Genomic DNA, 24434 nt, shown 5'->3' on the forward strand with positions numbered 1-24434 from the left:
TTGGGGCTGTGCCCCCTGCAACTAAAGATTGAAAACGGCAACTGGACTTGGAGCGGAGCTGCGCCCTCCACAACTTTATTGAAAGACAACGACTTGAAGCTGATGGGCCCTGGAGAAACACACTGTTCCCCAATAATCCCCAGTAAAAAAACAAAACAAAACAAAACAAAAAGATGGTGAGAGTGGTTATCCATGCCATTAAAAAACAAAACAAAAAACTGCCTCTTAGATTTGGAATCTTCACACCCAAATATGCTAACTACTCTTCTGTTCTTCAAGAAAATCTTCAATAAATCCTAACTCCTCCAGGTTTCCCCAAATATATATTTTTAAATTTTTATTGGGGAATATTGGGGAACAGTGTGTTTTTCCAGGACCCATCAGCTCCAAGTCAAGCCGTTATTTTCATTCTAGTTGTGGAGGGTGCAGCTCACTGGCCCATGTGGGAATTGAACCAGTGACGTTTTGTTATAAGCACTACACTCTAACCAACTGAGCCAACCGCTGCTCCCCCAAATATCTTTATTTTAAACACTATATGCCAACAACCTACTGTACCCTGTAAGTTAATTTTAAAATTATTTTTTATTTTTAACATACTGTCTAATAATCCTTCCTTATCATCCTTCTTTTTGTCCAGGAAAATGCACCAAAATGACACAATTTGAGTAGGACTAATCAAATAAGGCAATAACAAAATATCCTTACAACAACGTAGCTTAGATGCTTCCAAATTCTGTTAATAACAGTGATCTGCTAATAACACCCTTGGGAATAGGGATTTGGAAAAGAAGGAATGATTTCTTTACTTTTGATCTATCAAAGAGAGACACATATATTTGGAATCATGTATTGTCTTTTGTGTATTTTTACATCAGTGTATATGAAGCACCATAGCCATACATGAAGGAAGTGACCAGTAGTCACAGAAACTTTTTTTTTGAGAATCTTTTTTTTGAGGCTCACAGCAAAGGGCCCAGATAATTAATGGGTCCTAAATAATCCATAAGAATTAACGTATTATTAAACAATGAGGGAAAGTTTAAATTCTGGCTTTTACTGATTCCATTTTTCCTTTTAAAAGCACTATATTAATATCAGAACTCAGAATTGTAATGGACTCAAGGCAGTATGGGACAGGGAAAGGCCGCCAGATATCATCTTTCTACAAGTTTATTTGAAACTACTGTACAAAGTACAAATAAATCAATTCATTTTTTTCTTTGTTCTCATCTTTGTTTGGAATTCCTCAACTTCTTTTGAACCTATTTATCCTGCATAATGACACTGCATTTGCTTTAGAAGTTACTGCATTCCAGGAATTTGGGATCAGTCACTCAGTAACTTCAAGGGACAACCTTTTCTCTTTGCCACCACGAAACTTTTCCCAGCCTGCATGGGAAGGGTGGGGCTGCTTTTGATTAGATATGAGTGAACAAACAGCTGCCTTTTAAACAAATTGTCATAGCAATTAATCAATAATTTAAAAAATTGACGTATTCATTAATTATGAATTCATAATGTGAAAGCATGGCTCTTGTCACAGTAAGAACTTAGACGTCGAATGATACAGCTGGTCATCAGGAGTCCAGAGACTACACTTTGAGAACTGCTACTTCAGTTTGAGCTCCGTATGGGGAAGGCTGAAAGGATGAAGCGAGGGCAGAATGGGTTGGTAAAGTTGATCGGTTAATTCAAACACCTCACCTTGATGACCTGGTCCTTCATGACCTGGCCTCTGCCCACCCTTCACCTCTCTCCTGCTTGCTTCCTCTGTTGCAGTGGCCTGGGTCTAAAAATTCACTTATTTATTCAGCAAATACTGACTGAACACCTACTGTGTGCCAGGTTCTGGTTTAGCTTTTGGAGACACACTCAGGGAACTGACTTTTTCCTGCTCCAGGGCCTTTGTGCCTGCTATTTCATCTTGAACCACTCTTCCCCAGGTTCTCTGCTTGGCTCTCTTCCTCTTAATGTTTAGGCCTCAGCTTAAACACATCCTTTGGAGCCAATAATAAAAGGAAAAATTGCTCTTTTATTATTCTTCATCTCCGCAACTCATTTGTTTAATTCAGAGCACTAATGACACTTGGTAATAATCTAATTATTTACATGTTTGTGCACTACCGTGTTTCCCCGAAAATAAGAACTAGCTGGACCATCAGCTCTAATGCGTCTTTTGGAGCAAAAATTAATATAAAACCAGGTCTTGTATTATATTATATTATATAAGACCTGGTCTTATATTATAGTAAAATAAGACGGGGTCTTATATTAAGTTTTGCTCCAAAAGATGCATTAGAGCTGATTGTCTGACGAGGTCTTATTTTCGGGGAAAGAGAGTATTTGCCTTCCCAGGGCATATGGGCAATTCCCTTAGGGCAGCATCTTTCTCTGTCTTCTTCTCACATAGACCTTGGCATAAAAGTAGAGTTTCAACGAATATTTGTTGAATGAACAGATAAATGAATGAATGAATCTTTGTACTGGCTCGATAACTATTGTTATGTGAATAAATACTTTAAACAAGTCCTTCTAACCATGTTCCATCTGGACGCCTCAAATATCTGGAAGAAAGGAAGGGAAAGAGAAGAGGGGAAAAAAAGGGAAGGGCAAAGGAATAGAAAGAACAGAAGGTTGGTTTAGAAGAGAAGTGGTGGGACAAGATAAGTGTGGGAGGGAAGATTAAAGGAGGAAAAGGAAAAAGGGGAAGGAGGTAGTAACCTTAGAACAGTGATTCTCAAAGGGTGGCATCGGCATCATCTGAGAACTTGCTAGAAATATAAATTACAGGCCCTCACAACAACCTGAGGAATCCTGTGGCGGAGCCAAAAATCTGTTCTTATTTGTTGGTTTATTTGTTTATTTTTAACAACCCTGCCTGCTCTAGGTGATGAGAAAGTTACTAAAATTCCAGTCTTAGATTGTCAATCTTTCTACCCTGAACCTCACCTCAGACACCATTTTATATTAAAAAGAGTTGATGATATTGTTCTTTTTCTTTTAGATTTCACTGAGATCTCTGGTTATACGAATCTATGTAAGTGATTTAGAAGGTCTTGAACAATTTTAGAATGTGTCAAGTAAATTGGTGATGTAATATATAATATATGCATATATGTTATATAATGGCTATACTCTATATGTTATATAATATGCATATTTTGATATTTATAATTTCTCAATAAAAATAAAGTGCAGATGCTAACGGGAAAAAGATCAACAAGCAACAAACTTAATAAATGTTAGATAACGGGCCAATTCTGATGCCTTTGCCTCTGAGGAAAAAGAAGTACTCTTGTTACACAACTCCCATGTGTGTTTCCCCAGATATTTTTAAAAAGAAGAACGGCTAGCAATCAGGGAATGCGTCAACTAAAAAACATTATTCTAAGTTTTAATTTGAAGTGGCTCAATAGTAAATTATGGCAAAATTTTAACCTGCAGCAGGTGTCATGCATTTAAAAAGAGATGCATTAAAATTTAAGGTAAAATAATTTTGATAACCAGTTTTTTAAAAAGGACTGTGACCATCCTCTTCTGTTTAGAGATACTGTTTTGGGATTTTCTTATTTCAAGGAATCTTTCTAGCTTCCTGTGTCATAGGTCTCCAAGAAAATGGAAATAAAAAGGAATTGAGAGGCAGTTGCAAGGATTAAATGAGAAGGTTTATATTGTATGTATTATGCAGTTCCTGACTAAAGGGCTCAATGAATATTAGATACCATGATCTCTAGCCGTACTAATAGTATATGAATACCAATAAATCATGGAAGCTAAGCACCCAGTAATGCTAGAGCATGACAAAGTCCACGGATGAGAATGTCTTTCTGAGAGCATCCAAATGATAATAAATTATTATTGCTTTCAATCCTGTATCCAAGAGATTCTCTTCAGTAGATCAGCACTAACGACATTTAACTGCTGCTCTGACTCTTGGCCAAGCCAGGACTTTTTAAATCTTGGAAGGGACGGGTTGCGTGTACTGGATATGTCTCTAACAGCAGGCTCCAGCATCTCTCTCAGACGCATCTCTGAGGTTTCCTAATATTTTTTTTCTACACCAATTGCTCACCCTCTTCCCCTCCACCATTTTTTTTTTTTTTAATCTGGAGGAAATGGGCTTTGCATAGCTTTTGTCATAGCCTTTTAACCATACACAGATGAATGGCTTAAACCCAGATGTGACTGTTAACTAATCACCTTTTCAATTTCAAAGGCCTCTGCTTCTTCTTCATTCCCACTTTTCATTCCCTGCTGCCCCACCCTCGGAAATGAGTTTGCTCACATAAGCAATGAGTCAAGGCATTACCGCTTCAGTTGAGGCTGTCTGTTATGTGCATGGCTGTTACACAGTATGGTTTCAGGAGCTAGGTCACGATTTTCACAAACATGCAAACACTAAGATAATAGATAAACTATCTAATAGTTTGGCTAATAATGGCTTTAAGGCAAAGGAAGAAAGAAAGAAACAAACAAACAAAAAATGATCATCCTTTTCATCTCCCTTTGAAAGTGATGACTGGAGGATAAAAACTCTTTTTTTTTTTTTCTATCTATCACATTGCTACAATATTATTTCCCACGAATTCTCTAGATGTCGCAAACAAAGGGCTCTTTGGCCAGCACAGGTGCTTTTACTAGCTTTTAGAGTGTGAGTTTAACATTGTTTAAAAAAGTCGGAATAAGTAGATAATGTTGAGAAAAATAGATTTTACTTGTGAAAAACATCTGGATTTTGACTTTTCTTTAAAAAAATGAAAAGATGGAGGCTTGTTGGCTCCTCTTCTGCCTGCTTCTTTCACACAGCTCCCTATCTCACCTTCTCTGCTGGATGAGGCGGACACAGGGCATCTTGGAGTTGCCTGAATGTTGGGGCTGACGGTGATCAGAGTGGAAGATCAAAAGAGCTTATCATGTTTTTCAAAAATGTAATGATAAAAAACATCAGCTAGATTATAAACCTCTTGAAGGAAGAAGTCATGTCTCTTCATTATCTCCCCCACGTCCCCAGGCTGTGGAGACTCAATGTCTAGTTATATACTGACAAAGTAAACATTCACAGCCCCACCACTAACCAAGGGCATGGCTAAGAATTTGTAAATCTGAAACAAACTTGTATTCTTCAGCTGTTCCAATGCAGACCCGGAACCATTAGCATCACAGAATCCAAGGATACCTAGCACCTAAGCCGTAGGATAAACTAGTGCCCAAGCAGTCTCTTTTCCAAACGGAGAGATGCTGACTCCACAGAAGATCTAATCCTTCCCCAGTAATCAGGATGTCACCGGATTCAGGCCACCAGGGTCAAAACTCTTAGCAAAGCACACTCTTGGTATCCTCTGCACAGCTCTGTTGTCCTGGGCTGGAAGTATCGTCTTACAGAAAAAGGAGCAAACACATGTTCACAGACGCACAGAGGAAGAGCAGGCACCCAGCAAAACTATGCACAAGGGGTGTGCCCATTGGTCCAGATCTATTAGAGATCCAAATCAGAAGAATTCTGATGAAAAAACAGGTGCCTCCTATGTATCTCCCAAATACAAGGTTCCCCAGTGGACATCTCATCTGGATTTAGCAATGGCAGTATTCTGTTGCCAGTTCCCCGAAAGTGTGGGAAGAATGGAGAGGATTTTTACTTCAAAGACAGCTCCTGGAATTTACAGCATTTCCCCTTTCAAGTACTTTTCACCGTACTTCACAATAACTGGTTTTCAAAGCTGTTATTCTGTGAGTGGAAGAGGAGGGTGCAACCGAAATGGAGCTGGGGTCAACGACAGAGGTTTAAAGTACTGAGCAGGCTCTTCCAGACTTTCTTTATCTTATCTTCTGCCAGTGCTGACTTTAGCTTTACCGCTTTTCCTTGCAAATTCATCATCGTCTCTCACAGTGTTTATTCTCCTCCTGCCTCCCCTTCTCTCCTCTGGTCCTTGAAGAAGCCACTGGTCCGTCTCTATTTCCGCAGTAACCCTTAGATTCTACCCATTGAAAGCCCTTCAGCAAACTACTCTTTTCATTTTTTACAGGTTTTTTTTTTTTTTACAGGTTTTAAATTTTGAAGTAATTACAAACTTACAAATAAGTTGAGGAACTGTATACGGAGTACTTCCATATACCTTCATGCAGACCCACTAGTTTTTTTGTTGTTTTTGTTTTTCTAATATTCTGACACATTTGTCTTATCACTCTCTCCTTCTCTCCATAGATACTATTTTTACTTGAACCATTTCAGAGTAGCCTGCACATATCTTGAATTAAATGTGTAATCTCAGTAAAGTTATCAAATTCAGGAAATACAAGATTGATATAATGCTTTAATCCACAATCCATATTTCAATTTTGTCAATCATCTCAATAATGTCCTTTTAGCATTTTTTTTTTTCCCCTCTAATAAGGATCCAGCCCAGAATCCTGTATTGCATTTAGTTGTCAGGTCTCTTAATCTTCTTTAATCTGGAACAATTCCTCAGCCTTTTAAAATAATCTTTATGACATTGACCTTTCTGAATGATACAGGTTGGTTATTTCTATAGTTTCTTCCTCCATTTGCATGTGCCCAATGTTTCCTTGTAATTAGATTCAGGTTATATGTCTCTGGCAGAGCTTTCCTTGAAAATCCTTGAGATTTTAAAACTGAAGAGGGTCCAGTGAATTTTAAACTGTATTATGCTACCGGCACATGGTAATCCACTTGGCAAGAAAACTACCGTCCTTTGTCCAAATTAGGATTGAATGATGCTAACTATATATTAGGGTCTGAGGAACATATCCCTTCCATGATTTATTACTCCCTTGCATGGCTTTTGTGCACTGTCAACTGTCTCAGAATCTGCTTATGATTTTATCCTATTTGTAGATAAACTAAGAGTACTTGTTCGTTAGGAATGCCTAGGGTTTTTCTGTTTGTTTGTTTTGCTACATCTTTGCACTTCTCCCAGGTGTCTGTCTGTCTTAGTAAAGGGGAATACTGTCCCATTTTTGTTTCTGGCCACAGAACAATGGTGGCAGTGGGAAGAGCCCCCACACCCCATATAATCTAAGTAACACAGTAAAGGAGGTTACCCCAGACTTGAGGGGGTGGGGATTATCTGCATTTGCCTTGTCACTTATTTGGAGGCTCACATTGGGCTGTGACCTCTTTAAAGGCCAAATGGAAGGAAGCCCAGAACTGTTAAACCCAGACCAGCACCACAATGGCTATTCATGAATCGAGGAAATGCAATCCCTCTCCCAGGCCAGGACTGGGGCAGGGCGTGGAAGGGAAGAAGGAGGTGTACCTTCAAACAAGATTTAGGGATGTTTAGCAGACTCAGAACCAGCCACGTTCAACATTTATCCCTCTCAAAGCATTTTCATGTAATAATGTTACTCATCTGGTTCTTACAATTACCCTGTGAAGTTGATAGGGCAGGAATGATGGAGCAAAAACAAGAAGTTAGTATAATATTAATTGCTAACAGTATTAAATACTTGTCCTGTGTGCCCAATATACTAAGCACTTTGCTTAATCAGATTTTAATCCTCACAACTGACTTACGAGGCAGATGGAGTACCTTTAATTATCTTTATTTTAAAGAGGAAGCAAGTACGCCTTGCACTGAGTAACTGGACGGCATCACTAGGATTAAACCGGGTTTCTCTGACACCAGACCCCTAGCTCTTTATCACTGTGTCAACCATCTCTACCACAGTCACATGACTCAGAGGAGATCCAGATTGGATCTCTTGAGAGTCTGCTGATCAAACAATAGATGGAGGTGGTTGAGGTTTTGAAGCTAAAGTGAAGTCCAGAGCCTCCCCTCCCCCTTTAGAGGCCACTTCTCCACATTTAACTTTCTCCTGCCCCATTGTTCAGACGCCACCACAGATTGACTTCCTGCTGCCTCGGCCTGGCCTGTCTCACTTTGCCCATAGGGAATGGCTGGTGTATGCAGGGCACATTTCTGACACCTCCCTCTGGCTTGGTCTGCAACAGGGCCCATGCACAGGACATGGCATATTCGTGTAGGTGGTACATGGGGATGCCTGGTTGAAGACGTGCGTGAGGGCTGGAATCCAGCCCACGTTCCAGCACCAAGGTTTGTGCATTCCTGCTGGAACTCTGTGCCTAGAAACACCTATTTCTAGTTCACACAAACACCCTGGGGGTTAGGGGCAGTTCCTTATCATCCCAGGCTCCACCCATTCCTTAAAGAATGTACACTGTGCAAAGTAACAGCAGGAGGCTGTAATTAGATAAAGTAATTTCTGCTACTTGATTAGTTAGATTTTATAGCACTACATTCCTTACCCCCTCAAAACCTAATGCACAAAAGTGCCATCAATGGTGGGAAATTTAGAAGTCCATGGAGGAGATATTGTGGGTCGGGGACCAGATTTATCTCGATCGGCGGTTCTCTAACTAAACAGTGCCTCAGTGTGACTTGGAGGGCTTATTACAACACGGGTTGCCGGGCCCTAAACCAGACTTTCTGATTCCGTAGGTCTAAGGTAGGGCCCAAGGGTTGCATTTCTAACAAGTTCTGGGTTTGGGGTTCTATTTTGAGAACCACTGATCTAGATTTTTCCTGACTCATATTATAGACATTTTCCACCAACTTTGTCCTTGTAAGACACACACAGCCACATAGTACTTTTATAATGGTAACAATAATAACAGCAGCAGCTAACAGTAATTAAACACTATTTTCCAGGCACTGCTCTAGGCACACAATAGAGAGAGAGAGAGAGAGAGAGAGAGAGAGAGAGAGAGAGAGAGAGAGAGAGAGAGAGAGAGAGAGAGAGAGAAGGAAAAGAGAGGTATTTCTGAAACAAAGTACTGGCGCAAGGCTACACCTTCCAAAGATAGACGCCTCACATTGTCAGGTGAAGATGTGAGGAAACAGGTGAAAGAAGAAAGGTAAGGAAAATTCTGCTACAAAAAGAGTCAGCTTTGGACAACTTTGCAGTAGCATTAGTGAGTGATTGCTGGGTTCCAAATTATGTTCTCCTTGGCATTTACCTTCATTAACCGGAGCTCTATATAAGAGAATGTGACTAGGTGTGCATGTAGGGGGGTGTGTGTGTGCCCCTTTGCATTGTGACTTTGCAGCCCTTCCCATCAAGAGTTGGAGTCCCTGCCTTCCGAAGGCTCTCAGTCAGATTTTTCCTGTCATCACCCACTAACATCCTATCCCACCTCATGGCCGAAAGATACTAAACCAACCCCCAATCCTCACACACCAGGTGCTATCTGATAAAGAAAACAACTGACACACAGAAAATTTCTTTTTACACAATTCTAAGCAATTAAGTTGAATGATTTTATTCTTCCTTATATAACCCTTCTGAGTATTGAGGTAGAGTACCTTTCAAAATCACTTTCAAAGGACAGGTATTTTACCTCCTGAGCGACTCACTTTTCAAACTATCTAACTACACTGTGCTTCCACTAAATCAAATAATGACCTAGCATGCATGCCTTGGCTGAGGTATCAGAGTCACAGAAAACTGCAGTTTTAGAATGTGCCTCTGGAAAGAGCATGGCTTCTATACTCCCAGCTTCTCAGACAGAGTGAAAATTTTGCCTGAGATTCAAGAAAAACTGGAACATGAGATAGTTGCATAGTCATTCCGGTTCCTTGTCTGGGAGCTCATAAACATTGCAGTGGATTTCATTTTAGAAAAGGGCTAAAAAATAAACAAACAAACAAAACCCACAGTGTATTTTTCATGACCACGAGCCTGCAAACCAGTTCTGGGCTGGATCAGCTGAGCTCTGTAACACAGTGCTGGGTAGGCCCAGGGGCTGGTGGGCCCAGGTGATGGCATGCCTGCAACCCCACTCTAGAGCTGGTTGTCTTTGCTCATCTCAGTAGAGCCTGGCTACCTCTGGGCACGTTCTCTATGTGTTTGTTTCACAATGGTCAAACCTGGACAAAAATAAGAAAATTTGTTTTTTCTAAAAGGCAACACTTTAGTGCTCAGGCTGACATGTTTCTGTTGTAGTTTTTATTCAGTATGTTTCTTATTTGATGCATATATATATATATATATATATATATATATATATCAGTATAGAAAAAATAAATATATACTATATTTAAGCTCACATGTAAGTGAATACTCTTATAAACTGACGTTAGAATGTAGTTTTGGCTGAGGCACATTTTGCCAAAATGAGGTGCTCCACCAAGAAGCATTCCATTTCAAAAGTGGTGACCACTGCACTGTACACCTGAAGCTGAAGCTGAATAGTAATGAATGGCAACTATATTTAATATATGTAGTCACGCGATGTGGAGTACAGCATAAGGAAGAGTCAGTGGAACTGTAACGGCTATATAGATGTCAGAAGGGTAGTAGCTTGGAAGAGGGGGGTTGTCACTTTGTGAGGGGTGTAAATGTCTAACTATTACATTATTTTATACACCTGAAACTAATCATAATTTAAAAAAAGTAAGTGGCGAGTCTCACTGACATCAGTGGTTGAAAGAGCGGAGGATTTGGAGGTTTAAGGAGAGCACAGTGCCAGTTTCTGATGGCGTCCATAAATACCAGCTCTCCTGCTCCCATTTCCTGTCTTCCTTCCCCACTTTCCAAGCCCAAGTAGACCTGAAACCACAATGATCAAACTAGGACAGACGGGTAAAAAGCCAGGTGGGGAGTGAGAGAATTGGGACATGTTCCCTTTCCCTACTTCAAGCCCAACCTGATGATGAGTGTTGGGAGAGGAGAAGCTAACCTTTAAATTGAATTTAGGGTTTGGGTTATTTCCTGAAATGGGTATTTTTTTGTTAATGGATTGAGAGTGAGCGTTGAATTTTAAAGTGATGTAAGGAGTCCAGAAAAGTTATGAGGCCTTTCTAACTTCTACTCAGGAGCAAGGGAAGAGCTAGATCGCAGGGAACATTTATAGTAAAGGAAGAGTAGAGATAAAAATAAGGTGCCAAGAGCTGTTCAATGGCTGTATATGTTTTGTGATCAATAATGAAGTATGTGTTCACTATCTGGGAACCACATGAGATATTAAATTCTGCACAGAGCGAAAGAAACCAGAGCACTGAAGCGAGTGCTAAGTCCTATGCACAGTGTGGGGCTTCGACTTTCGGTAAATTTTGGGGGTCGCTTATTAGCAAACAACTAGGTACTGCCAAATGAAACCTTAGCTTGTGGGATTTGCCTTAATTACAGTTATTGCCTAAAATGGTGGCCTAACACCCTGAATGGAAAGCAAAACTAAAGAGATGAACACTAGAAACAGAAACACTTTGCCAACAGACTCTGATGGTGCCATTGCTTCTCCTTAGCTGTTTGATGGATCTGTCCTGCGGATGCTGATATGGAATCGGCATAAGCCTTAGCTCACCTTGACCATGTCTACAGATCAATCATAGTGATCCCTAACCCTTCCATTGCTTTGAGCATAAATGATTGTGACACATATGCAGAGGGACCTGTAAGGTACTGATTTCAATTTCTACTTCCTGGTTTTAGGTTACGCCTAAGAATATGAACCTTGGCTTTGGTTCAGAAATGTGGCCAGCCTATGGCAGTGCAGTTCTGACATGGTGGCCTAATTACCTTCATCTTATAAAGATGTAGAGATTTTCATTCTATTTCAAAGATTCTCTCATTACACCAAATGCATTCATGGACAATTAGCAACGAGGACACAGAGTATCTAATCACCAAGTCAAGTGGCCACATTTCTAGTAAAGCAAGTCTTTTCAAGCGATGGGCTTTCTGAGACCGTCACAAACCACACTCCACACCCCTTAACCCCTTACCTGTTGGGTGGTGCTGGAGAAGGGCCGAGTAGTCCAGGGAACCCACGACGTCTCTGCACTTCCAGTTGCCTGCAGACTGGGGGGCTGCCTCTGGCTGCTGTTTTGGCTGTCCTTGTCAGTAGTCCTTCTGGTGAAGGCCTCTGTGGTATTGCTAATAAGGTGTTCCAGGCTATATGGAACTGCATGAAAAGTAGTGGGAACTTGGGGCGAAGCCGTGTTTCTAATGCTCCTGACTGAAACTTCCACTCCCAGGCCAGCTGAGGTAAAGAAAGGACAGTTGCTAAAATTACCTTCATGCTTTAAGGATTCTTCACATTAAAGCAATTTTACTTAGACAAAGAAGACCTCCTTAATAACGAGCATGTGGAAAAGCTTCAGTTACATAACAAATCAGATTCTTTGAGTGTGACAATGCTCATTTGCCCCAGTCAGTTCACCCATCCTTTACCCATCGATCAATTTTATAAGGTAAAAGGAGAGCTGTGGAAACTGTGCTATGAAAACAGCAATAACAACAACACCCCAGCTCTGTGTAGAAGACAGAATTAAATTTACTCAATGAATATTTAGGGTTCACTGATTTGGTTTCAGGGGGTTCCACCAATCTTTAAAAGCTGCATAAAAAATTCTGAATATATACATATATATATATATATATATATACACACACACACACACACACACACACACACGTGTGCTTTTCTTCTGTGGGGGACTGCCCTAAACTATTCAAAGGGGTTGTTATACAACATACCAGATTGACAATCACCATTAATAATTTGCCTAACTTTGTCTTAAAGATTGAAGATTCCCTGGAAAATAATGACATTCCTTTAACCACAGTGCAAACTTTTCCTAATCCTAATCGTGTGAGTATTAAATCATGGGACAGCTCTATTTTCTAAGCTACTTATCTTCTGGAAGAACTGTGAATTGATTTAGAACTTATGAGCTGGTGGGATTCATTTATAGCTTTGCTTTGCAAGGCTGAACTGCCCACACATTAAAAAATAAAAAAATGGTCTGTGAATTATGTTTACCTAGCCATAATTTTAAAACACGCTTCCATTTTATGGGGCTCTTGCTAACATGCAAATTCTGATTCAATAGAGATTGTCCGATTCAGCTCTTCTTACAAGCTCGCAGGTGATGCTGATGGTTTTTGGACCACACTTTGTGTAGCAAGACTCTAGAGAACAGTTGTATAATATGAAACATTGGGAAGGTCTGTAAATTATGCACTAAGGTGATACGTTTAGATGCTTTCATTAACTCTACAGTGAATCAGAGTTTTCTGGGATATAAAAACCCAAAAAATCTTGTCCAATGAGGTAACCATAACTTTGAAGTGTTTCTGGTTTAAAGAGTGGCAGAAGAAAGATTTAATTTGCACTACCTGTTCACTGGTTCATTCAAATAATTATTCATTAAGCAACTACTCTGTGGTAGGTGGAGGTCTCTTGAAGAGGCTATTCATCACATTTTCCCTGTTCTGATCCACCTTATTGACCCGTCTTTTGAACCTCATTCATTTCCATTCCAGTTTCAACTGACTAATATATTTCATTTGACAATGTATATAAGTAAGGCACAAAAAGATAATCAAAATGGAAAAGGTAGTTTTAAAATTTAGCCAGATATAAATAGCAGTGCTTTTAAAAGTTAATAAAATAACCATGGCTAGTACACATTCTTTCCTTGAAATGTGGAGGGTTGTGCAAAGTAACTTGTACATGAGGTTGTTAGACTTAACAATTAGACACATGATGTCCAGTTAAATTAGAATGTTAGATAAACAATCAAATATTCCATATATTTAATGTCTCAAAAATAATATTACAAAGATTATATTATACATTATATTGTATGTTAGGAATATACTTATACTGAAAAATGATTTGTCATTTATCTAAAATTCAAACTTAACTAGGTGCTGTGTATTTTTTGTCAACCCTATACACATCTACCAGATCTAGGCTTTGATAGATTTTTGGATGTTTCCCTTGGTTTCTGTTTGTTTCATTCTTCTGAATCTTATGCCACTGTCACAGCCATTATCCCCAGGTGAGCTACTCTGAACATAGACCAGGAGATTTATTTATTCTCAGAGTGTTTTCTACATGAGAAACCCAACTGTAGTTTTATGGAGATTTCTTTACAACAAATTCCATGAAGCAGTCTTAATTCTGTCATATTAATTGTGTTAGGTGAGCGAATGTCCCATTAAGTAGATATTTGTCTATTGTTGGCATGTAAAAATTTCTGTATATGGAGATTAGCATTTTAGTCATTTTGAGCTTTGGCCAATGCTAATCCTCTGAGTTGATTACCACCTATGACAATTTTAGCTCTCAGACCTTCGGGGGGGGGGGGGGGTGGAAAGGATTTAATGATGGGGTTAGGACAAAAACAAGCTTTCAAATATCTAGCATGTAATTACGTGCCTTAGCATGTCAGCCTATGCTTACTCTTCTTTGCTAAGGAGCATTTGCTAAGTTCTCATCCTAAGAACTGTTTTTTAATTAGTCAACTTACATAATTAATTAAATGGATATAACAGGAGTCTCCCAAAATTGGATAAATGATCAAAACATTCTTGAATTTTCTTCTGCGAATAACATAGCTTATTACCATTTCAAGTAGCTTTGGAATATCTTATGGAAAAATTTTCAGACTTCTGTAATTGTCTTTAATTAACCTTCTAGATTTATTTTTACAACACCCCAAACCAAACAAATCCATTTTCCGTTTTAGGCCACCACCTTTTTTTCCAAAGAAAGAACCTACAAAATATCCAAGTCCAGTACCCCTTCATTTCATGTCTGTGTTTTTAACTTGTGCTATTTAAGAATCAGGAAAGAAGCTTTAGTCTTAACATTTAATTTATCAATTTAGTGACTTTTAAAGCTGTGGTCTTCAAACTTTGGTAGGCATCAGAATTACCTTTGGAGCTTGTTAGAATATTGAATCCTTGGCCCTCCTCCTAGAAACTCTGATTCAGTAGATTTGATGCTGGACCCAGCACCTACATTTCTAACAAATTTCTCAGGTGATGCTTATATCCACTGAAGTATATGATTTTATCCAAATGTGAAACAATATGAGCCAAACCTGAATTCTAACTTATATGGGTATTGAAAGATTATAAAGTAGATGGAAGGAAAGCAAATCCATTACAGAAATACAAAAAGTGATCAAAAGAAGTTCATTTTTCCATTTCCTGAACTCTGTTGAAATGGGTGTTATGAAATTATACTAATAATACATCTTTGGATGTATTGGTATCTATACATTCTTCTGATGTTCTTTAAAAAGGTATATACATTTTACAGTCCATGAAAGACCAAAATGTGTTTTGACAAATGCAAGGAAAAGTTCTTACACAATGGGACAATATGTTGAAGCTATTTTTAAAAAGCTTTATTGTACCATTGCTACTACATTGTTTCCACATTATGTGCAATTCCTCTTGGAACATGATTCAAGAAAAGGTGGACCATCCTGGTCAGTCTAAAAACGTTTTGCATTTAAGTTGCAAATAGTTCACCTATATATTTGCAATCACTGCACCATATAAATACCATATTTCAAATATATTTTTTAAGAAAGCAACACGCATTTTAGTTTATTAATTAGTCTGTGATTGGCTCAGATATAATCAATAATAGAAATGGAATTTTTGCATAATGATAATAAAGACAATGTACAATTTGTTAGTCTAAATGATACGGATAACTTTCAAGAATATTGAAAACAATAACTTGAATAAAACTCATTTTGGAGACATGAAATTTTAATTACGTTGGTACTTCCTGTTCTATAGGAAGATGCCAAATATAATGTGCCTTTTAAAAGTATAAAAATAATCTGGAAAAGAGATAAACAAAACAGAAGATACCTTAGAAAAAGGATGACTTATGTGTATATATATATATGTACATATATTTATATATTAATAAGTTAAATATATTAAATAAAATTGGGCTAGAATAAAGGTGAAGTGAAAGAGAGGGGAATTATAATAGTTTAAATAATAATTAGAATTAGTAAACAGAAAAATTAAAGTTTCAGAAAATGTAATCAATGAAACAAAGTGTGCATTAAAAAAATCTAAAATTTGAGAAAACGAATAAGGAAGTGAAAAGATTCTGAAAATAGATACCAAAATGGAGAATCTGCAAACTGGGAGACATAACAACCAAATCTGAGGTCATAATCAGAAGTTAAAATTTTTTCATAGTACTTATAAAAGATTCAAGATTAGAAATAAAGAATAACTGATAAATGGAAATTGATGACAAGACATAGCACAGTAAAACATTAACGCATAGCATAGTAAAAATTTTAGATTAAGAACAACAAATGAAAGATTAACCAATCAAAGAAATACTTTTCAATAGCCAATTATTACTCAACCACTGTACTCACTACTGTACTCACTAGTACAGTAGTTGAGTAGTAATTGGCTATTGAAAAGTACTAGTAAGATGTGCCTGTTTTATCCTAACACCCATGTTTTCTTCTGGGGAGGTACACCCTCCCCCCGCCCCAAAACACAGAAAAGAATAAGATTATGGGGTAGAAGGATATCATGCTGAATGGAGGAGGAAGAATGGCTTGTAAATTCATGGCTACCAGGCTGTAAGAGAGAGATGCAGAACCAGACGTTACGGAAACAGGGTCAGGGAAAAGGGAGGTGGAAAGTGGATGAATAATTTGGTGTACGCAGGTCTGATTTGTCCATCAGGCACGATAGGCACTGTGCTTAGGTACCATGATATTTTAAGATTTATAAAATGATTTCATTTTTTTTTTTAAAACACCACCACCAAAAAACCCTTTCAGGGTAAAAGAAAATGTTTTCAAATTTTTTCACCCCTCAGGAAAAAAATGAAAATTTTAGGACTCATGAAAATCTACTAAATTATTTTACTTTTTTTTTTTTTTTTTAGTGGAGGAAAGGACAACAACAACATAAGAGCCCAGGGCCCATGAATGTCATATGTGGTCCTGGGTGTGCTCTGATAAGTTCATTGATATGTCAGAGGCTAAAAAAGGTTAGGAGTCTCTGGGTGCTGTGCCAGATATTTTTCAATGACCATATAAATTATGTATCAATAATCAATTTCATATGATTTTCAATAATTAGTTAAATAAATGGTCAATTGCAAGACCCATGCCAATGTTGTTATAATGATGCAGGAAGACAAACCCTAAAATGGCTGTGACAGCCAATTTGGTCAAAGTAGGGTTTGTATATACAAAAGACACTTACTGTTTTGGTTTCCCCTCAAGCTCTGTATTTACAAGCACTCTTACCAATCACTAAAGGAAATAGCTTCTACTAAAATCCTTTCTCCCAAGAGTACATATGATTGTTTACCTATTACAATGCTTATACATTTTATTTCCCAAATTACTACAAATTACTACAGTTAAACATTACTTTAACCAGCAATTATATCAAGCCTGCAAGCAGCAAAATCTCTTAATGATTTCATTAGGTCAGCCATCAGGGACACTTGAAAATATGTCTGCAAAATTTGCTTGTCCTCAAATAAATATTACATCTGAATAAATGAATCTGTAGTAGATATTGGATGTTGAATGGTTGGCTGACATATACAATGTTACTCTCCATACAATATGAAACATCTGAGTGAAATAATTTTAGACAACCATTCAGCTGTTTATACTTGTAGGGAGATTTGGCATTCCTTGGAAAAGGTATCCAAATGATGGACAGAATTTTGCATGCTTCATCTGAAAGTCCTAGAACTAGATGAACATAGTCTATCTGACAACAGATTTTTGCTGGTGTCGTGGAAGCTAGTCTCAAGTTTAAAATGTTTTAATTTCCCCCTTTCAAAGGTTATTTACTTAGATATGCTTGCCAATCAGTAATGTCCTTTGAGTAAATTTCTCTGTTTCTCATATAGAAGAAGGGGCCAAGGAATGAGTTGTTTTCCATATCATGTAGGTCCATTAAATTTCAATAATTGGGCCACTGTAAACGTTGTTGTCTGCTTATGGGGCCAAGACTATTTCCTGATGGAATAGATGCAAATGTAACTTCTGATGGCTTGGTGGTTTTAAAATTATACTTGGTTTGGACAGAAGAGAAAAGGAATAGTTATGATTTCAATAGGGGCATTCCTCAAAGTAGTCCTTAGATTTCCTTTATTGTTCTCTACAATTCTGATATTCAACCTCTTACAGAAGTTGAAATTTTTTACTAATTTAATCAGCATTTGTTGAGCATGGCTGCCAGGATTATCTTTAAAGAAGATAGATTTCTAAGGGATGCTCCCTGTTCTTAACAGGCTTACAGCATAGTAAATTAGTTTTCTAACTCTTCCTTCTGCATCTCCTGTGTATATAAAAGACTTGGTTGTGAGGAAATGATTTTTTTCAATTGAATTTTAAGTGAACCTTTCTGGAAATGTTTAAGTACCCCCAAAGTGCAGGCCAATGTAATTTTCCCTTTAGCTTATAGGGTTTATGCTATAAAGGATTCCCTTCACTTATGAATGTTATGTTTTGAGAATTTGTAAATTAGAGATTTGGACCTCAGAACTCATTTTTACTGCTAAAGTAATAATAATATATTTTTTTTTAAAAAAATCAAATGTGTGATTATATAATATTGCAATACTATTGAATAGAACAAAATTCGGTTTTTCCTTATTTTTATTGCATTTTTGACAACTGCCTTGTGTGAATTTATAGGAGACTTAGAAATTATATACAAGGCATTTCCAAAAATTATACTCTTAATACAGTGACTTTGAGGATGTAGTTATCAATATAACACCAAAATATATGAACAAAAATTGAGAAAGTCTGTCAGCCACCTGTTTGATTTATTGACACATTGCTAAAAGTAAGGATTCTTTCAAATATCTGGATATCTGGCACTGGATTGATACAAGAGTATCAATCTCCTGATACAGGAGAATACAATTTAAAAATTTTTAGCCAGATATGTTGGTATTTTGGAGACAATGCTTTTGTTATCACTCCTAAGACTCAGAGTTAATAGCTATAGCGCGCTAATATTTAAAACTGATTTTAAAAAATTGATTAAAAAGACCCCCACAAGTCTGTCTACTGGGTACGCCTCTTTTGTTCAAAATGAAGGCATGCAATGTACTCTTTAAGGATCAACTTGAAATTCAAAGGGAATAGTAGAAATCTCAATCCCGTTGTTTTGTTTAATTTGATAATCTGCTATGTTCACACAATCTATATTTCCTATTCAGTTAGATTTCTATTAATTAGGTCCCAATAACCTCTATTCTATTATTCTACTTGTCTCATTAAATGGTTGTTTTGAAGAAATATAAACTACATGGAAATCAAAAAAGAGAGGCCTGTTTTACATTTCTATCCTGATGAAAGTTATTTGAGAATATCTGATTCTAGCTAGTATCGGTCCTCCTCTCAAAAACTTCATGCTAATTTTTAAATTGAATTTTAATCCCCTTTGATTAAAGCCTACACAATTCATCCTGTTATAGAGGGACTCTGAGTAAAGGAGAGGAAGAAGAAAAAAATGTAGCTTAGTAAGAATGGAGCACATCTAAATTACGACAAAATCATAATGGGCAGGCACTCAAAGGACTGTTTAAAAAATATGCAATTTAAAATTTATCCTTAAAATTGTTTTTAAACACAGTTGCTTAATAGGACATACTGGCAAGAATATATATATATATATATATATATATATATATATATATATATAACTTTTTTTTCTATTTATACTCTATTGTAATTAACTATTTACTTATCTGGCTTCCCCATTACCCAACGGAGTAATGCATAATCAGTGATTTTCAATCTTGGCTCCACATAAGAATCACCTTGGATAGTAACCAAAATAGCTGCTATTGGCATAAAAACAGACACATAGATCAATGGAACACAATAGAGAGCCCAGAATTAATCCATGCCTATATGGTCATTTAATCTATGACAAAGGAAGCAAGAATTTACACTGGGGTGAAGACAGTCTATTTAATAAACAGTGCTGGAAAAACTGGGCAGATACATGCAAAAAATATGACACTGACCACCTTCTTACACCATTTACAAACATAAACTCAAAATGGATTAAAGACGTAAATGTAAGACCAGAAACCATAAAACTCCTAGAAGAAAATATAGCAAGTAAACTCTCAGACATTACCCTTAGTAATATTTTTACTGGTGTTTCTCCTTGGCAAGGGAAATAAAAGAAAAAATAAACAAATGGGACTAAATCAAACTAAAAAGTTTTTTCACAGCAAAGGAAACCATCAACAAAACAAAGAGACATCCTACTGAATGGGAGAAGATATTTGCCAATGATATATTTGATAAGGGGTTAATATCCAAAATTTATAAAAAACTCATACAACTCAACACCAAAAAACCAAACAGTCCAATTAAAAAAAGGTTAGAGGACATGAAGAGTCATTTCTCCAAAGAGGGCATACAGATGGCCAATAGACAAGGAAAAATGCTCAACGTAACTAATCATCAGAGAAATGCAAATAAAAACCACAATGAGATACTATCTCACTCCTGTCAGAATGGCTATCTTCAATAAATCAACAAACAACCAGTGCTGGTGACGATGTAGAGAAAAGGGAACCCTCATGCACTGTTGGTGGTATCGCTAATTGGTGCAGTCACTATGGAAATCAGTATGGAGGTTCCTCAAAAAATTAAAAATAGAACTACCTTATGGCACAACAACTCCACTCTTGGGTATTTATCCAAAGAAATCCAAACACTAATTCGAAAAAACATATGCAACCCCATGTTTACTGCAGCACTATTCACAATAGCCAAGATGTGGAAACAACCAAAATACCCATCAATAGACTATTGGATAAAGAAATTGTGGTACATTTATGCAATGGAGTATTACTCTGCCATAAAAAATGAAATCTTACCATTTGCAACAACGTAGATGGACCTAGAGGGTATTATGCTAAGGGAAATAAGTCAGATTGTACAAGACAAGTACCATATGATCTCACTTTTATATGGAATCTAAAGAACAGAATAAATGAGCAAACAAAAAGAAATAGACTCATAGATACAGAGGAAAAACTGATGATTGCTAGATGGGAGGTTTGGGGGATGTGGGAGAAAGTGAAAGGATTAGAAAGTACAAATTGGTAGTTACAAAATAGTCTTGGGGATGTGAAATGCAGTATGGGGAATATAATTAATAACGTTGTAAAGACTATGTAGGGTGCCAGATGGGTACTGGACTTATTGGGGGGATCACTTCATAGGTTATATAAACCACTGAGCTGTACACGTGAAACTAATATAACATAATATTAAATGTCAACTATAAATATATATATATATATATAAATATATATATATAAATATAAATATATATATATGCATATACATATAGTCACGGGATGTAAAGTACAGCATAAGGAATATAGTCAATGGTATTTTAATAGCTATGTATAGTGTCAGAGGAGTAGACTGGGGGGAGTTATCACTTTGTGAGGGGTGTAAATGTCTAATTATTATGTTGTTTTATACACCTGAAACTGAAAAAAATAAAAGGATCACATTGAAAGCATTTTAAAAATACAATGTTTGATTTAATTGGCCTAGGGGATGAAGCCTGGACATTAATATTATTTCAAAGCTCCTATTATGATTCTGATGCAAAGTTTGGTTTAAGAATCACTGGTGCAGTGTACTTGTAGCACAAGCTCTGGCACCCAGTAGGTATTAGAGAAATATTACTTGGCAATCATAAATGACATCATGAATATTTCCTCTATAAAACAAATAGTGTCCAGATTTTGACCTTCACAGGTACATCACCTTTTAATGAAGAACTTAATAAAGCAATTCACATCCTATGGATGAATAACATGCATATTTGTGCTGAGTTAGAGCATAGTCTTTAGTTACCAACTCTTCAAAAAAGCACATTTGGCACCATTCATTGCAAATATCTAAATGCAATTTAATTTTCACAATGGATTCTCTAGCAAATCAGTGAGCTTTCATGCTATGAGTACATGAATATCATTCTGTATCTTTAATTCATGGTAAGTTTGAGATGGAGCAGAAAAATGTGTGTGCTACCTTTTAATTGTGTTAAAGCAAAAATATGTGTTGTACCTGTGCATGTTTAAAAACTGATGTTTTTTACCACAATTGTGCAGATTTTAACTCTGCTTTTTCTAGAAGTTCATTTTTTTTTTTTTTTTTTTACTAACACTCATTATCAGGTACGTTTTGAATACGGCATGTTCAGTGGATAACTGTAAATGGTTGATTCTATCTGCTTTACTTTTGAAGTTCATCATTGAACATGTTTTATATGAACGTCAAAGGAGACAGTTTTTTCCATGAATTATCTTCTATCTTGAATAATTCTCCACTGAATCCATACCTACTTTTTAAAAGTGCCAATGAAAGAATATCTACCAAATAAGGTTTGTGTGGGATCTGGGGAGGAATCTCATTTGTGTGTAATGGTACAATGAGAACATTTCCAAGGGTTCTGCTATTTATGACGGGCCTCACTAGATAAACTACAGACAAGGAATTGAACAAATTGGTGATACATACTGTATGTTCTCTGATAAAGTTGAATTTTCTAACTGACTTTTATATTTTTACTTCAATCTCATAGTCAGAAGTTTTATAAGAACAAGGACCATGACACTCAACTTCTATAACAGAAGAGCCTACTGCATTCAACTGGCATCTAATTAAATTTATGAAATGAATGAGTGACAAAAACCTGTCCAAAGATTAGCATGGCAGAAAGGCTCATATCAGACTCTAATCAACATCTAATAAAAAGATTTAAAGGTTTAGTGGATACTAATCCCCAAACGGGATTATGGATCAAAATTATCTGGAGAACGTTTTAGAAAACATAAAAGTTTTATGCCCAAATTCACATTTCTTGAAACAGAACCTTGGAGGTGGTAGTTGGGGAAGAAATGATGGCAATGATCCCCTCCCTTCCTCCACGTGATTCTTATGTAGCCAACTGGGCAAAAGTCTGTGGTCAAGTGTTTGGGAAACACTGTGTAATGGAATGTACACTGGACAAGGAGATACGAACCTTGGGTTCTAATCAAACCTCTGCCACTGAAATATCTGGGACAATTTACTTAACCTTGACAAATTCCAGTCTCCTTAATGAAGCTCTTCATTTCTAAATAATTTCTCCAGTGCTTTCTAAGGTCCATTTTTACCTAATATATAATGGTTCTATCAGTTTTATCTTTTATGACTTCCTAAAGCAAACCTCCAAGAGGAGTAAAGAAGTAATAAAATGATTAAGAAAAAATAGAACATCAAGCTCTATCCACAAATAAAAAATTCCTAGCGCAGGACTACACTGTGTGCGGCAACAGGAATTTGCGCACATGAATACAAGTCTTTATATCTGAGTGTCTGTCATTTAGGTTATCTCCATCAATGGTCAACAAATTTTAACAGAAAACTCTGTGGCTGCTCATTGGTTCTTACCATTTCAAAAGTATGTTACCCCTAAAGATATATCTACCCCTTAACATTAGGACAAGAGATTTGCAAAAGCACATTTTATTATAGTCCCAGTCTTCTCAGGCACCATTTTGATGTTCTAATACATAATTCTTCATTGTCAGAGAGCAGAAGAGTCTACTTCAGCAACTTTTAATTTCCTGATCATTGGCTTTATTCATTACTAATGTATGCTGTATTTATGCCTAGATCTATATTCCTGTATCTAATAGTACTCAACTAAAGTGTGTAATGTCTGGCACGAAAGAGATACTCAAGAGATATTTGTTGAATTAAAAAAGAAGCAAGAGACAAAGGGAAAAAGGAGTGAGAGATAGAAAGAAAAGTTGGGCTTATTTCAATGAAAATAATGAAGTTTGCCAAGTTGGGGGACATCACCTTAATCCATTGCCATGAGCTTATGAATCTTCTATAGGAATTGTGTTGGGCATGTACACGTCCCTTGAATGTGAAAAAAACATGACATTTAGCACAAGAACTTTCAGAATTAATTGTGAAAGGAATAGCTCACCTTTTTTTAAGCAGAGGTTTTCATTGACTTGTTTTCCCTCCTTGTTGACATCTATTTTCATCCAGCTATGGAGGTATTTCTTGCCCTTCTTGACCACTGCCTTGTTGCCTTGTTTCTTGAGAAAGAGAGAGGTATTTTCCACCTCAAGGAACCCTTCCTTCTCATAGCAAGTCCAATGGGGTGCCTGGGAGCAGTGGACAAAGATGGCTGATCGGGAAGGACCACCAGAAGAATTGGAGATACCCAGGCACAGCACAGATTTTATATGAAGGAGCTTTCCATTCTCAGTCCACATCCACTGCTGGTTTTGGTTGGTCCCATTGCACAAGCCCACGAACACTATATTATTTTCGAAAAGGCACTGTTGTTTCTGGATATGGACAATCTGAAACCCCTCTGGAAGATGAAAAGCTCATATAGTACTATGTAACAAATTACAAGGCCCATCAGAAAACAAAACAACCCATCCACAAATCAGCCAAGCAAAAATATGAGGTTTACTTATCTTTTGCTACTGTTATCATGTCAAATGAATATTCCTAGATTCAACATATGTGACTTAAAATCCCAAGGCTGACAATGTAAAAATGTCAAAATGT

General features: G+C 37.0%; 1 protein-coding gene across 1 annotated transcript in view; it reads right to left on the bottom strand.

Moving 5' to 3' along the window:
* The window catches only part of PTPRB (protein tyrosine phosphatase receptor type B), a 121866-nt gene that overhangs the window by 96225 nt on the left and 1207 nt on the right, over positions 1-24434 (bottom strand). The window contains exons 2-3 of the mRNA XM_033116618.1: positions 23836-24231; positions 11769-12025 (exon numbers count right to left, since the gene is read on the bottom strand). Of these exons, the coding sequence (XP_032972509.1) occupies positions 11769-12025; positions 23836-24231 (653 nt within the window). The remainder of the gene's footprint in view (positions 1-11768; positions 12026-23835; positions 24232-24434) is intronic.

This window comes from Rhinolophus ferrumequinum, chromosome 10 (genome assembly GCF_004115265.2).
Source record: "Rhinolophus ferrumequinum isolate MPI-CBG mRhiFer1 chromosome 10, mRhiFer1_v1.p, whole genome shotgun sequence".
Taxonomy (NCBI): Eukaryota; Metazoa; Chordata; class Mammalia; order Chiroptera; family Rhinolophidae; genus Rhinolophus; species Rhinolophus ferrumequinum.